The sequence below is a fragment of the Chiloscyllium plagiosum genome, chromosome 31 (genome assembly GCF_004010195.1).
Source record: "Chiloscyllium plagiosum isolate BGI_BamShark_2017 chromosome 31, ASM401019v2, whole genome shotgun sequence".
NCBI lineage: Eukaryota > Metazoa > Chordata > Chondrichthyes > Orectolobiformes > Hemiscylliidae > Chiloscyllium > Chiloscyllium plagiosum.
The window spans coordinates 32,358,652-32,376,684 of NC_057740.1; the positions used below are offsets into that span (position 1 = coordinate 32,358,652).

Consider the following 18,033-nt stretch of genomic DNA (forward strand, 5'->3'; position numbering starts at 1 on the left):
CAGTGTGTTGGAGGTGGGCGAAGGGGTCCTCGGAAGGTGGGCGGAAGTCCTGATTGTGAAAGTAAGCTCGGAGGTGGCGGAAGAGGTGTTCGACGTCACGGCGTGTATTAAATTCATTGATGCATGGGCGGAGGGGGATTAAGGTGAGTCCTGTGCTGAGAACGGATCGTTCTTCCTCAGTGAGGGGGAGGTCTGGAGGGATGGTGAAAACTCTGCAGAGCTGGGAGCTGGGACCTGGTGTGGGTGTGGAGCTGGGAGTGGGGGCAGAGCCGGTAACTGCAGCTTGGTTTTATTCACCTTTTGCAAAACTTCCAAAGTCACCGCATGCACTTTCAGAAAACTCTTGACAACTGAAAGAGCCATTAGTATCCCAAGCTTTGTCTACCCACCCAAACCAACACCCAGAATAAAGACACTAGCATCTCCACTTGCTGTTTAAAATCCCAAAAAGAGCCCCCAGTCTGTTATGGACTAGGCCAGACCACTCAAAACATTCTTAAGCAGGTAGCCCAGACCATAACTTTGTAATTTATTTCTGTAAGTGTGCAGTGAAAACTACCTGGAGTAAGTTAGATAGGTTGACTGCCAGGTTTTAAAACAGATAAAACTGTTCACAAAATTACGCAATGAAACAGAAAGAACAGAATAAAGAATCCCTACAGAACTCAGTCTGTCCAAACTAGACTTAATTATGCTGTTGTGAATATACACAACAGTCCCAATAAGCAAACCCCTAAAACATAGTAAAAATGAAATAGAGGCTTACAAGTCAAAGTTAGAAGGGCAGGAGGTAAGAGAGTCTAGCAGCCTGTTTCCACACAGCCCACAGGAGAACTCCCTAACTAGTTCTGGACTGAAATAACCAGCTGGAGAGCTGACCACGCCCCCTTGACTTATACAGGTTACTTCTAAAAACATAAAAGCTTTGGCATAAAGACTTGTCTGTTTACACCTCTGTATCAAACGGTTTCAGAGCCTGGCCTGTTTATGACCCCTCTTGGGAAAAAACCAAGGACTTCGTATCCTTGAGAAAAGGAACAGCTTTTAGACACTATAATATCTGCTCTAATCACAATTGTGCGCAGAATTGTATTTACTTGTTCAGCTTCTGACTTAGTATTCAGTTTAGAAGCTATTCTACATCTCCTGTTTTGTCTGCGCTGTCCAATTTTGTGTTCTGTTTGGCCCATTTTGAAATTAAATCTTCCAGGGAGCACCATTTCTGATGCTATGCTCTTCTAATGCGATAAGATATTTTAATGTCTTTAAAGATTTCTGTATTGCAGTAATTGAGGTTTACTTGAACATGGCTGTTCTGGAGGATTTTTCTGCTCTTTGCACCTTTTAATGGAGGATTCTACACTTTTGTAGCTGTACGGGAAGATTCCTGACTTTCACGGTTATATGTTTATCTGCCTTTTGTGGCTTTTCTGGAGGTTTTCCTGCCTTTCCCAGCTGTACTGGAGTCTTCCGAAATGGAGTAATTGGCCTGAGTGTAAAAATGGCTGTGAAACTTTCAATAAAATCAGAGCAATACTTCTTTGCATAATCTAAACACCTGAGGACATCTTTTGAGGTTTTAAATTTCATAGGTGTTGATTTCAGTGAATGGATTCTCAGATGTTTGATTCTGTCCTGCACTGTGATTATATGGGCAGTGCCATCTTTGTTCCACTGCCAAGCTGTGTCTGTGTACTTGTGTGCTGCCACTATGGGAAGTCTAAAGGCAGAGTAATCAATGTTGAAGAAATTCCTCATGTCCACAAACCCACTTCGATATAGAAGGCATCGTGTTCTGCACATACTATGGCAAAACAGCCAAACTGAGCTGAAACTTATTTTTAAAATTCTCATTCTTCTAGCCTGAAAGCCTGTGTTATTTAAAGATTCCCCTTTACACCAGGTTTTGACTTAGCCAGTTTCCAATGTTTGTTCACTCACTGGCTGAACTTGGACTCAGCACCCCTCCCATAGAACCACACCTCATGATGCAGCCTATATCTCTAGTTTGGAGCTGAAAATTTCTTCTGTTTTAGTCCATTTGTTATCAAATCTGAAATTCTTTGTGTCATTCAATTTTGGTGTTGACACAAGATCACTTTGGAGTTTGCTGTCCTCAGCAATCTGAAGTTTCGATTTCCTTTGCCCTCTTCTGTGTTACCAGCCTGTTTCCCTCATTGAGTTGGGCGCTGCTAAATTAAATCTTTTAGATCCCACATTGATCAGCATATTGTACTGGATGCCATCTATATCTTCCAAATACGAGGGTTCTTTAGGGGCTCACGTGGTCTATGTACATGTGAGTAGCCAATTTCTGATCTAACGAGAAGAGTCATGTAGAACAAACAAGATGTAGATCATTGCATTTCTGCACCTGTGTACCAGTATTAGCTTAGTTTCTACAGTATGGGAACAGGTCCTTCGTTCCAACAGGTCCACACCGATCCTCCGAAGTGTAATCCACCCGGACTCATTTCCCTACTCTATATTTACCCCTGACTAATGCACCATGGGCAATTTAGCATGGCCAATTCCCCTGACCTGCACATCTTTGGATTGTGGGGGTAAACAAGAGCACCCAGCAGAAACCCACAAGACGCAGGGAGAATGTGCAAATTCAACACAGTCACCCGATTGGAATTGAACCTGGGTCCTTCGCGCTGTGAGGTAGTAGTGCTAACCACTGAGCCACCATGCTATCCAGGTTATAAACATAGGCTTGACATGCTGCAAACGCTGTTGTGCCATTCCATAGTTCTGACCCCTACCAGATCCTCCTTTATTCTCCCACCAAGCCTTCATGGCATCATCACAGTGCATGGTCCTTATTGAACTCAAATAATTATTAACCCTTCCATATTTATGGATAACAAAATGAAAGGGGAGCAATTTCAAAATTGAAATTTGAAAGTATTCTCTATTTGATCTGAGTTTTCTTTGTTGCAGAATCGAATGAAGGAGAGTCTTGCTCTTTTCCATTTTATTTTGAAGTCTGACTGCTTTGTGAATTCATCAATGATTCTTTTCTTGAATAAAAAGGATATTTTGGAAGAGAAGATTCTTAGATCACATTTAGGAGACTATTTTCATGAATTTGATGGTAAGTAAATAAATAACTTGGCTTTTTCTTCCTTTCTTTATGTAAGTCCTCGCTGTGTAATTGCTTTGCTTTTATTAAAATAAGTCGATATTTATGCTCATTGAGATGAAAGTGAAAGATGTCCTACTGAATGCAGAGAGCATGGCACATATGAAGAGACATGGGAGTGGGCAAAGGCATAAGTTGGTAGGAAGGAAATATAGGTAATGTTCTAGAAGGTCTAATAGTTTTTAATCTACTGGAATAATGTCCCAAAGAGTTGAGATGAGTCTTTTAGGCATCTTCTGGGGCTGGCAAGGTGTGATTCAATCGCCTCCCTACCAACTCCAGAGTAAAAATTGTGAGCAACAGTGCCTTTTATATTGAAGTGGGTTTGTGGTCTTGAGGAATTTGCTCAGCATTGAAAATTCTGCCTTTAAATTCCCAAGCAGCTTTACAGTGTTTGGATGGCTATTTCAGAAATGTCCCCATTATACCTCCTTTATACAATACTCCTAACTGAGAACTGAAATACAATTAAGGCACTTTTGTGGTAACTTCTAGTCATCAATCACTGGAGACTGAGTACAGGTTTATGATTTGGTTTATTCAAGCAGAGCAGGGTGAGTATCAACACAGTTAGATCAGCACAAGACTCTGAAGGATACAGAAAGAATGAGAAACTTTCGCCACAGGCATCTCCTTACTCCAATTCCAGTCTTGCTTCAGACACACATAAGAAACAAACTGTCTATTCTAGGTCCATTGCTGTTTTCCCCAGTCCTTATCAATCTCACACCCTCGTCTCTATTTGGAGATGCCAGTGTTGGACTGGGGTGTGCAAAGTTAAAAATCATACAATACCAGGTTATAGTCCAATAGGTTTATTTGGAAGCACTAGCTTTTGGAGTGCTGCTCCTTCATCGGATGGTTGTGGAGTATAAGATCGTAAGACACAGAATTTATAGCAAAAGTTTACAGTGTGATGTAACTGAAATTATGTATTGAGAAAGATCTGGATTGTTTGGTAAGTCTCTCATCTTTTAGAATGAACATGTTGAGCTCATACCTTAAATGCATTATCTGGGCCGACATGACACCAATTGTTAAAATTCACTTGAGAATGTAACTTTTAAATGTTCTGCGATTTACATATGAAAGAACTGAATCAACATGTTCATTCTAAAAGACGAGAGACTTAACAAATAATCCAGGTCTCCAAATCTCCCCTTTCAGGAAGGCAAGGAATGTTTTTGTTAACATTATCTCCTATTTGTACAAGGTTCCTAAATGTTCCTGCTGTCACTAACCTCTAGGATACATAAAGTTCTTCTGGTACAAGGCTCATTAATTGATGTCTGCTCTTTACCTTTACTATAGCAATCTCCATTTAACCTTTATAGTCTAAATTCACTCTAACAGCACTGAGAGCAGAATTAAATTGTAGGAACTCCATGGTATCCTTTTCTTTTCAGAAGGAATGTCTTTTAATCTGATGCCAAGGTGTGTATATAAAATATATAATATTATACACATACTTTATACATTGCAGAGGTGAGGACTACCTGGAATAAGGCTAACATATTAACAATATCAAAAATTGTAGAATACCTTCAGTGTGGAAGTAGGCCATTCACCCCATCAAGTTCACACTGACCCTCTGAAGAGTATCCCACTTGGGCCACCCTATTCCTGTAACCCTCATTTCCCATGGCTAGTCTACCTAGCCTATACATCCTTGGACATTATGGAGAATTTAGCATGGCCGATCCACCTAACCTGAACATCCTTGGGCTGTGGGTGGAAGCAAGAGCACCTAGAGAAAACCCAAGGAGAATGACTGACTGTCTGGAAATTACACAATTGTTCAAGGGTGGAATTGCACCTGGGTCCCTGGTGTTGTGAGGCAGCAGTGCTAACCACTGAGCCACCGTGCTGCCTCTGATTGAACAGAAACAAAACAATTTAAATAGAAATCCATCAACAATCAGAGTCTGAATCATTCAACAAAGGCAAGAATTTATGGATCATAAATTAATCGTTTTCTGGGATTGTGGAGCAGATGTTAGTTTATTCCATCGTTTACCGCCCCTGTTTAGATAGAGTAAAGCTCTCTTTACACTGCATCCAACAAGCAGTATCAGGACAGATTTGGCTCAGGGTTAGAAGCAGAGTAATGTGCCACCTCCTCTTTTAAAATGAAAGTAAACATCCTAGCTGACATATGTGAACAATAGGGACTGATGTGTCAGCCTCCAGTTCCATCTAGAAGGACAAGGGCAGCAGATACATGGCAACACCACCACCTGCAAGTTCCCCTCCAAGCCACTCACCATCCTAACTTGGAAATATAAGGCTGTTCCTTCACTGTCGCTGGGTCAAAATTCAGGAGTTCCCTCCCCAATGGATCGTAAGTCAACCTACAGCAGATGACCTGTAGCAGTTCAAGAAGGCAGCTCACCACCACCTTCTCAAGGGCAACTAGGGACAGGTACTAAATCCTAGCCAGCCACATCCCACAAATGATTTTTTTTTTAAATTGAAAGGTTGTGATAGTAACTTGTTGTTCCATTTGATGCAGATGGCCCTTTCTCTCCAAGATCTGGGTTCTTCCAATTTTGGGCTCTTATGATTAGATTAGATTCCCTACAGTGTGGAAACAGGCCCTTCGGCCCAACAAGTCCACACCAACCCTCCGAAGAGAAACCCACCCAGACCCATTCCCCTACATTCACCCCTGACTAATGCACCCAACTCTACAGGCAATTTAGCACGGCCAATTCACCTAACCTGCACATCTTTGGACTGGGAGGAAACCGGAGCACCCGGAGGAAACCCACACAGATACGGGGAGAATTTGCAAACTCCACACAGTCGCCCAAGGCTGGAATCGAACCTGGGTCCCTGGTGCTGTGAGGCAGCAGTGCTAACCAGTGAGCCACCGTGCCGCCCGTATGCTTTCTTAATTTTTATTGCTGCACAATTGGCAGTGTGGTACCCTGAGCCTTAAGCAGTGGAGTTCACTTCCTAAAACTCCATGCTTTTCTCTCATTTTCCCCTCCTTTTAAGGCGTTTCTTAAAGCCTACCTTTTTCTCCAGGTTTCTGGTTATCTCTCCTATTGCCTCTATGTGTGATTCGGTGTAACATGTTTCATTATATTCCTGTGAAGTGCCTTGGAAAAGTTTACAATATTAGAGATACTGTATGTTGTTCTTGAATCAGCAACAACATTCATAGGAGGACAGCATTGCTATTTCTTTGCAGAATAGGTTGTTTCTGCAACCGTGTAACCATTCAGAAGTTGTCACTTAGGATCCTCTAAAGATGGAGACACATGTCCTGACAAAGGGTTTCGGCCCAAAACATTGACTTTCCAGCCCTTTGGATATAGACTGACCTGCTGTGCTTTTCCAGTTTCACATCTATTGACTATGGGGACAAGAGTGTAGTGGTATTGCTGAAGTAGTAATCCAGAGAGCCAGGTATTGTTCTGGGGACCTGGCTTCGATTCCCATCGTGGCAGAATTTGAATTCAATTAAACTCTGGAATCAGAAGTTGAACGCTAATCAAAAAGTCATTGTTATGAAAACCCAACTGCCTCACTAGTGTCCTTGGGGGAGGGAAATCTGCTGTCCTTACCTGGTCATGCAATGATTTGGTCTCAAATACTTCCTCTGGTAGAGAATTCACAGATTCACTTCTCTGAGTGAAAAAACTTTGCCTTATCTCAATCCTATCCCATATGCTCAGATTGTGATCCCTGATTCTGGATACCAGTACGTCATTTCTTTGCCAGCTTGAACAACCAGACTTCACTTATGCATACCTGAGGGGAATTTATACAAATTTGATTTGATTTATTTATTGTCACGTGTATTTTGTTACAGTGAAAATACAGCAAAAAATGTTATGTATATAATTAGGCTTGAATCTCTAGAATGTAGAAAGTTAAGGGATCAACATCTTCAAGATGATAATAGGGGGGAAAAAAAACAGGGTGGATAAAGATAAGCTATTTCCACTGGTTGGGGATTCAACAACTCGGGAGCATAGTCTCAGAATTAGGGACAGACCAATCAGGAGAAACGTTTGGAAGTACTTCCACACAGAGTGATAGGTGTTTGGAACTCTCTTCCACAAACAGTAGTTTTTTTTTATAATTCATTCACAGGATGGGGACATTCCTGGCCAGACCAGTATTTATTGCACATCCCTAATTGCATAGAGGGCAGTTAAGAGTCAACCACATCGCTGTGGGTCTTGAGTCACATGTAGGCCAGATCAGGTAAGGGTGGCAGATTTCCTTACTTAATGGGTACTTGTGAACCAGATGTGTTTTCCCCCATTAAATTTGTGGTTATCATTAGACGCTCAATCATGCGGGGTATAGATAGAGTGAACAGCCAAGGTTTTTTCCCCAAGGTAGTGGAGTCCAAAACTAGAGGGCATAGCTTTAAGGTGCAAAAGGAAAGATTTAAAAGGGACCTAAGGGACAACATTTTGATGCAGAGGGTAATGCGTGTGTGGAATGAGCTGCCAGAGGAAGTGATGGAGGCTGGTACAATTACAACATTTAAAAGGCACCTGGATGGGTATATGAATAGGAACGGTTTAGAGGGATATGGGCCAAATACTAGCAAATGGGATGAGATTTATTTAGGATATCTAGTTAGCATGGATGAGTTTGACCAAAAGGTCTGTTTCCATGCTGTATAGCTCTATAATTCTATGATTTAATAGATGAATTTGTTTCTATGGACAGGGAATTCAGTATTTGGAAGGCTCAGGCTTAAGGATGCTAACCAGAGGGGAGATGAGAAGAAGTAATTTTGTGCCACGAGTTGTTTTGGTTGCAGAGTAACTTTCAAAAGGGAGTTCGATAAATAATTGAGGGAGGAAATCAGAAGGGCAATTCGGGAAAGAGCAGGGAAGTGGCGCTAGTTAGATCTTAGAAAAAACCAGCATGGACAGGATGGGCCAAGTGGCCTGCTCCACTGGAAGTGAATTCCCTTCAAAGTGAAATAACTGGGCCCTGATATTCAAATAATTCAGAGTTGATGTTTCAAGTCCAGTGACCCTCCTTCAGGAACTAGCATTGAATGACTCTTACCTTCTTCCATGCTTGAGTTGACCTGAACTCTGGTTTGACATAAATGTGACCTTTCTTTGTCTTCAGGTGCCAGAAGAAATGCTTCCGCCGCCATGAACTTTATTTTAAAAATGTACCTGAAGCAAAACGAAGAGAAGCGAAAAATCTACTGGCACTTCACCTGTGCCACAGACACGGAGAATATCCGTAAGGTCTTTATGGACGTCAGGGACACAGTCTTATTGCGGAGCCTGGAAGAACTGGACTTATTGTAGTCCGACATGAGGAGATTCCAGTGACCATTGCCCTTAAAGAGGCAAAAATGGGAATTTTTACCCCCACTCCCATGCAGCACAGCTGAGAACATTAGCAAAATTCCTCAAACAAATACAGACTGATGCTCCCAGCAATGGTATGCGGCTCTTTACCCTGTTGGAGCACCAGTTTGAAAAGTACCTAATACCAAAACAAAACATTTCTGGAAATATTTTCTTGAATATATTAATGTGCACCCCAGAGAGCAACAAAAGCCCGACAGAAGGTCAACCAAGGTGCGATGGCGAACTGATAAAGAGATTATTATGTTGCATTCTGCATTTGCTAAGGCAATTGTTTGATCATCACAATGTTCTGAAATATGTTTTTAAAGGCTGGGTTGTTCCACTGCTTTTCGCATTCAGAAATGAGAGTTTGAACAGTGACTGACTGATTGCAGAATCAGCAGTAAAGGGCTATATCCCAGTATGTGAGAAGGCCAGGAGAAAAGAATGTCACTCACAGTTTGTAGGCAGACAATGTGCAATTTTTGTATAGTGTCTCCATGTCAATGTAGCTTCGTAGAGCCACAGAGCTATACATCATGGAAACAGATCCTTCAGTCCAACTGACAAGGTATCTTAAATTAATAGAGTCCCATTTGTCAGCATTTGGCTCATATCCCTTCCTATTCATGTACCATCTAGATACCTTTTAAATGTTGTAATTGTACCGGCCTCCACCACTTCCTCTGGCAGCTCATTCCATACACACACCACCCTCTGCATGAAAAAGTTGCCCCTGAGGTCCCTTTTAAATCTTTCCCCTCTCACCTTAAACCTATACCCTTTAGTTTTGGACTTCCCTACCCTGGGGAAAAACCTTGGCTATTCAGCCTATCCATGCCCCTCATGATTTTATGAACTTCTATAAGGGATATGAATAGGGTAAATAGCCAAGGTCTTTAGAAAGTTGTCAGTACCCAATATTGCATTGATACTACACCGTGCAACTCCAATTTGGTGAATAGCTGTGCCTAAGCTCTACTTTCTGCTCTGGTACACAGTTTTATGGATCTACAGTGTCCATAATATGATGGCAACCCTCCACACTCCCACCATTGACTACCTAATGTGGCCATTCTCACAGTGCCCCACTTTGATGCATCTAACAGAAATTGTACAACACAAAGTCTTTTACCTGGGAGATACCTCAATGTTGGTCAAACAGCCTTTTCTCCCCATCTCCAATACTTTTAGAACTAAGTTTTGAAAGAAAATGAAAAAAAAAATTTTTCCATTGATCCCCGGTCTTCCTCTCATATTGCTTTGCAGCAGTGACCTGGAGATTAGTCCTTAATTCTTGGAGACTCCAGGAGAAATCTGGAAGTTTGGCAACCTTGGCAGATAAACTGTCAAATGTCGACAACTCCCTTTGTGAAGAGCTAAAGTGGTGGCCAACTCAGTTGTAGTTCATACAAATTGAAGATTCTGAAGTGCTGTACAGCCAATGTTTGGCAGCATGTCAACTCTGGATTCTGGACCAGTGAATGAAAATGAGGACAGCTCATGAGACAGTTCAGCTGGCCTCCTTTTCTCTACTTCAATTGCCGCCATTGTCAGTTGACATTCCAGAAGCATGTGGGATCACATGGACCTGGGCTACAGGTGTCACACACAATGCTGTGCAAGGCAGAAAGAGACATTTTGGCCCAAGTGGCAATTTTGTGCCAGTATTTTGTGCTCCTGATGCTTCTTTCCCTCCCCCAACTTTACCTAATTCTCTGAACCCTCATTTGTTTATCCACCTTCCTTTTCTGGTAAGGTGTAAAGTCACACTATTGTATGTGAACAGCAACAGATTACATTGAACACACTCTAAACAGAGGATGGTGAAAGAGGCATGGAGTCGGTAACTGTGCCGTGGGTAAGTTTATCACTTTTTTTATCTCACACCCTGTAAACACATCTATAGAGGAGACAGTTGGGTTTGTGGTAATCTCATTGGACCTAGGGATATGTGTTTGGATCCTACCATGGTAGATGGTGACATTTGAATGAATTTAACAAAAATCTTGCGTGTAAACAAGCCTGGCCCAATGGTGTTTATATAATCAGTGTTGATTATTATAAAAATCCATCTGGTTCATTAAAAATCATTAGGAAATCTGTTGTCCTTACTTGGTCTGGCCTATATGTGACCCCAGACTTACAGCAATATGGTCAGCTACTAACTGCCCTCTGAGTATTTAGAGAGCGATAATAAATATTAGCCTGGTCAGTGACATCCCATGAACATTTTTTTTAAAATTGCCTCAGATACTCTTTTGTGGTAACAAGTTTCACATCGTAACTGTTTTTTGATGAAAATGTTTCTCTTGAATTATCTGCTGGGATTATTAGCAGGTGGCAGATATTTACAGTCACTAGCTTTTGCCTCCATAGCATCAGCCTTCATACCGCTTTTCAGGTACCGACTTGATTGGGCCTCTTCTGCACTGGACAAAGTTAAAAATCACGCAACACCAAATCACACCAACCTGGTGATGTGTGATTTTTAACTTTGTACACCCCAGTCCAACACCGGTTCCTCCAAACCATTTGATGATGCCTGTAGCTTGATCCCTGTAGGATTGGTTAGCTCTTTTGGTTGGAAAGTGGGTTTGCAATGTTGAGTAATGCCAAAAGTGTGAGTTCAATTCCCATGCAGCTGACATTACCATGAAGGATTCTCCCTTGCCTGAGGTGTAGTGCCTCTCAGATTAAACCATCACCAGTTACCTCTCTCTTATGAGAGAGCAGTCCTGTGGTCTGGTAAGATTATATGGTGACTTTAGTTTGCATTTTCACATCAGAAATCAGAGTAAGGTTTTTTTGCAGCAAAAACATTTAAGGGTTACATCTAAATAAGTATCATTGTGTTCTTACAGTTCCATTGACAGCAGTGGTGCAATAGCATAAGGTAACACAAAGCTTGTTTGTTTCAGCATCCAAATGCAATATAACATTAAGTGAAGGTATTTAACTATCTATCTATCTTACTGCATCTTAAATAAACTTTTCTAAGCTTCCAGGATGGAAATGCTGTAAAGAGAACTGTTTTCAAACTAGCTCACAAAAGCAAACAACGTTAAAGAACTGGTAACTCTGGATTTTAGTATTTAACGAGGAATAATGTGTGCTTTAAGAGATTCTTCCTTCCAGATATCTGATTCAATCTTCTTTGAAGTTTGAGACCTTCTTGATAGTCCTGTTTTGTACATCGTCAAATTAAACAGGAATTAATTTTGATAGATTAGAGTGAGCAATTGATGTGACAGGCCAAAATCTGCACAATCTTGGTTTAAGACGATAATTAATACAACATGAAGTCTGTGAGCAAAAGGCCTCAGGTCTTTGCCAAGTTGTTCCTGGAACATTCTATGACAAAAGAAAGGAACAGCATAGTTTCAGCTTCTCAAAACTGCCCAAAGGTGGCTTCAGGCTTTAATATTTTTATTACTTAGGGATTGTTATGTCTAATGTTCGCCACTTCATCATTAATTGTTCACCTCTGCCATCTGTCCATGTAAGTGTCAACTCCGACACCAGCTATTGTTCAATGGGCACTAACCACCATTGAGCTGCCTAGTCCAGATTGTTAATTTCTTACTTGACTGCAGTAACTTCACATGCCAGTCAGATCCTGTTATTATTCAATTAGTTGAATACAGCTGCACTTCCGGTGGGGAAATCAGCAGACAGCATGCAGGAAACGGTGCCAGTTTTCTTCTTAGTACAGAGTCATTGAACATTAAATGGTTATTAGATTGTGCATGCCAGCTGCAAAGGTGTAGGAGATCAACTGAGAATTACACCAGCCGCCAGCAGTTTGTAACCATACTATTTGAATATGGTGTGCTGAGAATCTTTTCCAAATGGATGATAAAAAAGGATTGATTAATTTAACTATTGAAGGCACCATATAAATGCACCTTGTTGCTATTTGCAAATGGTAGAATAAGATAAAGGAATAGAATGTGAAATGCACTCGACTAAAATGACAATGTAAGGTATTGAGGCTGTTGTTTCTTTCTCCACCTTCTTCTCCATATTGATATATTAATGGAACTGATTGTGTTCAACATTTTTGATAACTTGTAAAACTTCTAAATTAGATTGTGAAAGTTTCAGCCCAGCAGATAAAGTCTTTTTAGTGACACTGACTCAGTGTTGGAAGGCTGAAATTTTGAAATAGCCAGCTGGTGCTCCCTTAATTAGATCGGTACCATTGACAGTAGAATTTTAAGCTGCCTGTCTTCCTGTGGAATGCATAACAAATAATTACTGCAAGGAAAGGATTATCATTTAATTAATTATAATTCCGTTTAATCCTGTCATAAATATGTAAGCAATAGCCTGTGTATTATATAAATATTGTTAAATATACAGAACATTTTATAATATGTGGTTTTGTATACATTTCCCTCTGTATTCATGATTAAATGTATTTCTGTACAAAGTGACCAAACAACTGTATCTCTGAAAAGTTCTATTACCTGTGAACCATACATTTTCAGACTAGCCACTGAAATGGGGACCAGAATTGCTTGATGTAAAGAGAATGAACAATGTTATGATTATATTTTAGAGAATTGACATTTTTATAAATAAATAGTTCACAAATACTTAAATCATTTCAGCTCATTCTTTCCCAGGACATCAACACTGAAGTAACCCTTACTTCCCTTAGCCGTATCTCTACCTATTTGCAGGCTTTCAAAACCCAAGTTTGGCCTGACCTGAACTCTGCTTCGTGATTTACTTACTTCCCGTGCTTTTTATCTGTGGTGGTAGTGGATGGGGTCTTGTGCCCTCACTGGTGGTGAGCATACAGGATGGAAGGGCATTAAATATCGTGGGTTGTTCCAGGATTTGAACCCTGCCATCTTCTAGTGCAAGAGGTGTAGTGGACAGTGAAGAAGGCAAATGAGGGCATGGCTTATACACTTAATGGTAAGGTCCTGGGGAGTGTTGCTGAATAAAGGGACCTTGGAGTGCAGGTTTCTTGAAAGTGGAGTTTCAGGTAGACAGTGAGCAAGGCTTTTGGTATGCTTGCCTTTATTGGTCAGTACAGGAGTTGAGAGGTCATGTTGCAGCTGTATAGGAAATTGATTAGCCCACTTTTGGAATATTGCATGCAATTCTGGGTTCCCTGCTATCGGAAGGATGTTGTGAAACTGAAAAAAGTTCAGAAAAGATTTACAATGATGTTGTCAGTATTGGAGGGCTTCAGCTATAGGGAGAGACTGAACAAGCTGGAGCTGTTTTCCCTGGAGTGTTGCAGGCTGAGGGGTGACCCTTTTATAGAAGTTTATAAAGTCATTAGGGACATGGATAGGGTGAATAGCCAAGGTATCTTCCCAAGGGTGGGGGAGTCCACTACTGGAGGGCATAAGTTTAAGGTGAGAGGGGAAAGATTTAAAAGCAACCTAAAGGGCAACTTTTTCAGAGGGTGGTGTGTGTGTGAAACAAGCTGCCAGAGGAAGTGGTGGCGGCTGGTACAATTACAACATGTAAAAGGCATCTGGATGGGTATATGAATAGGAAGGGTTTAGAGGGATATGGGCCAAGTGCTGGCAAATCAGACTAGATTAGGTTAGGATATCTGATCAGCATAGAAGAGTTGGACCGAAGAGTATATTTCTGTGCTGTATGTCTCTATGACTCTATAATCAAGTTAGAAACAGAAAGGTCCATTGTCAACCTCCACCTATGTAGGTGGCATGGTGGCAGTGGTTAGCATTGCTGCCTTGCAGCACAAGGGACCCAGGTTTGATTCCAGCCTCAGGTGACTGGCTGTGTGGAGTTAGCAAGTTCTCCCCATTTCTGCTTGGTTTCCTCTGGGTGCTCTTGTTTTCCTCTCACAGTCTAAAGTTGTGCAGATTAGGTGAATTGGCCATGCTTAATTGCCCATACTATCCAGGGGTGTGTAGGCTAGGTGAATTAGCCATGGGAAATATAAGGTTAAGGGTGGGGGGAAGTGGTCTGTGTGGGATGCCCTTTGGATGGTTGGTGTGAACCCGATGGCCTGAATAGGCTGCTTCCACACTGTAGGGATTCTATTTTTCTCTTTTACCAACTCACCCTTTATTTAAATGTGCATAGTTGATTCAAGTCTGGCTTCCTCAGAGCCACCTTTCAGAGTTTACAGAACCTCTGTCATTCCTGTGTTTTTATTTATATAGGATGTCTGACACTCCTGTTGTTCATCTCTCTTTTTTTTCTCCCACACTACCACCTAACTGCAGTTGTGCTTATTTTTACTGTAGGGGTTCTATGATGCTATGAAATAAAGACTTTAAATGGCTAATTAATGAGCACTTGAGAGTCACATCGCATCACTGCTGGGATTAAGTCATCTGCAACAGGACAGCTCAGTAAGTCCACCTCCAGGGATTGGCTTGGTAATGGTGGGGGACAGGGGTTTGATTCCCTTGATCAAAGATAATTGGTGGTCGATCAATGGACTGGACATCAAGAAGGGCTTCTGGACATCGGACCCTCTGATCCTGTTAACCCGACTCCACAAATGCCTGCTCTGCCTGTGTGCAGATTCAGAATTCTGCTTTCTTTATGAGATAATGGCACTGGAATCAATTGGCTGTCCAATGCATGTTGTTCTAAATCATTTAGGTAGCTGTCTGTGCTATGATGATATTCTTAGATATACTTTTTCTGGCATTTTACACTTCACCAATTTGTGTTGCATAAAGACATGATTGCGATGAGAAACTTAATCACCTTCTACAGTTATCTATTCCACTCTACATTATTAAAAATCACACAGCACCACTATGTTATAGTTCAACAGGTTTATTTGGAAGCACTTTCAAAGCGCTGCCTCTTCATCAGGTGGTTGTGGAGCAGGACCATAAGACCCAGAATTGTGTAGTGATTTTTAACTTTGTCCACCCTAGTCCAACACCAGCTCCTCCAAATCATTCTACACTATGAAATCATGTAAACATATATTTCATTACTTTAGTAAATATCTGTGTTTCGTACTAGTTTGCATTGTTTTCAGAGATGATCTTTCGATCATTACTAACGTAACCATTAGGCAGCTGCACAATCTCTGTGAAATGATATTTTCATATTCTGCTCTTTCCATTCAATCCCATGTCATGGTAAATCCTGCAACAAGTTCAAATAAGAGCTATACTTTGGCAGGACCGAACTGCAATCCTGGAGACTTAAATGCACTATATTGTTTTGTTCCTTAGGCTCAGCATCTATGACAGAGTGGTTTGTTAATCTTAGCTAGAATTTCTTACCCCATTCGCAGCACTGCTGTCCACTACTTTAGTGTAATGGATTGTTATTTTCAAGGTTGAATTCTGTTTGAAGCCATGGATGGTTGACATTAAAATGTAAACTTCCTACAACAAAATCTCACAAAATCCAAAGCCATCCTTTCCAAACAACCCTCGACTTCATCAACTTCTGAGACTGCCACCTCAGATGGAGTGCCTTAGTACAGTGCGAGCTCAGTTCCATCGGCTACCCTCCATGTTCTTTCACCTCTGTATGGCTGCTTTTCTCTGATTCTCTCTTCACCGTCTGCTGATGTATCTCACATCTACATCATTATGATTTTGAAGATTAGCCTCTGCAATGCTCTCTTTGCTGGCCTTTCTTAACCCTAAATGACAGCTAATTGAAACCATTACAGGCCATGTCCTGATCCGTTCCCAGGATGCACATCCATTGGCCCCATCCTCACCAAGCTCCACTGGCATCCACTGTCCCATAAATGATTCCTCACCTTGAAATTCCACCCTTGGTCTCACTGTAACTTACCTCCACAATGTTCTCCAGCTCTACATCCTTCTCCACAAAAAAATGTTTGTTGAAGATAATCTATTCCTCATTACCTCTGCCTCAATCTCATTAACTGTTTCATTATGAACAATATTGCAGTGCCAGTTTGGATGTTTCTCCCCAGAAATATCACCTTTCCACAGCACAGTCTGCTTTAAGACATTTCTATTTAAGCATTCTTTAACTCCTATTCCTCCTTCTCTCAGTTGATTATTGCCCACATTTTGCCATTAATATGCTGGCATGATTTCAGAGGCATCATTCTACATGTGAGAAGTGTTCCAAAAATGTTAGCTTGATCTGGACCAATTCAACTTGACTTTTCTCAGGGAATCATCTCCTCAACAGAAGAAACCTTTGAGGCATAGAGACACATCTGCAGATAAACAGGAGGAGCTCTCTTGTGTCAGGTAGACCTCCCAACCACAACTGAGTTATAGCATTTTTGTTCTTCTCTTTGGCCTGTATTCTTTGTGACCTGCTGACTATTGAATTTATGACTCAAAACAAAATCACCAGCTATTTAAAAATTAATTTCTAGTCAGATATAATGTCTCTTCAAAAGCAGCTTTAAAGTGGCTAACTGCTGAGCTTTATCCTCAACTGGGCCTTGGCTTGTTGAAAAAAATAAGCTTTTTCAATGTAGCAATAAATCACAAATTCAGGTTTTTCTTTGCTCTAGATTAGTTATTTTCAACTCTTTGCATTACTTTATGGTTGGTTGAGCTAAGCTTCCAGTTCCCCGCTCCCTAGGAATTTTGGGATCACTAGGTCATTCCTCCTTGACCTTGACACCTGCTATCTCCCTAAAACACACATTGTACAATATGACAAACATCCAGAAACAAACAGAAATATATAATTTGTTGAACCGTACTACAATCCCTTTTAGAGACCAATAATTTTTCAATGAGACAGGAGTGCCCGTGCACTAAAGTACTGGACAAGACTTCACTTGTTAAAACTTTTTCTGAAACAAGCCAACTAAAATCAATATAATACAAACATTAATTAAAAGACAAAGGATTTTTCAAATAAGCAATAAATTTCACCTAACTAGTCAATGCACCAAAGGTACACCTCACATAGTTACAAACACTCCCATTATTTTCTGCCTAAATGTGGGACCAGGTGTAACCTTACAGACTTTCCACTTCTATGGAGATATATGATCTCTAATTTCTCGCTCAATCATTTCAGCCCTTCATATTTCATCAGAAGCCCTCAGATATTTACCACCTACAAGGTGCAGGTCTATGAACCCTCTCTCATTTGGGTCATGACAATCCTAATGGCACAGAATCTCCAGAGACTCTCTTCCTGACCCCTTTAAAGAGGTTTGTGATTTCTGGCAACACCGAAAGTGCAGCAGGGACTCTTGTCCAACCCACAATCTGTTGTTCTTCCTGTCTTTAGCTCTTTGCTGTTTCCAACAATATAACACACATTCTCAAGAGACCTGCATCAACACCAGGATCTGTTCAAAGACTGCCAAACAGAAAATTGTCCTGTTTAGAAAGAGCCTTCCTTGTCTTTTGCTTACGTGAATTCTGTGTTGTGAACAGACAAACAGAAAATGCAACCCAATCCAACCACAATGCAATTTGCTTCAATTTCACCCTTTGCTTTTATCCCCATAGTAACATCAGGTCATATGAACATTTCTCAGAGTCATATGATGTCATAATCAGAAACCAATTAATGCTCTTTCAGAATATTCCCCAGCCCTTTGATCTTAAAGAGACC

General features: G+C 41.0%; 1 protein-coding gene across 2 annotated transcripts in view; it reads left to right on the forward strand.

The window, feature by feature from the left end:
- The window catches only part of LOC122565385 (guanine nucleotide-binding protein subunit alpha-11-like), an 81,111-nt gene extending 72,015 nt beyond the window's left edge, over positions 1-9,096 (forward strand). For both annotated transcript variants that reach the window (XM_043721313.1, XM_043721314.1), the window contains exons 6-7: positions 2,947-3,100; positions 8,258-9,096. In XM_043721313.1, coding sequence (XP_043577248.1) covers positions 2,947-3,100; positions 8,258-8,445 — 342 coding nt within the window. In that variant the 3' untranslated portion in view covers positions 8,446-9,096. The remainder of the gene's footprint in view (positions 1-2,946; positions 3,101-8,257) is intronic.
- Positions 9,097-18,033: the final 8,937 nt, after the last annotated feature.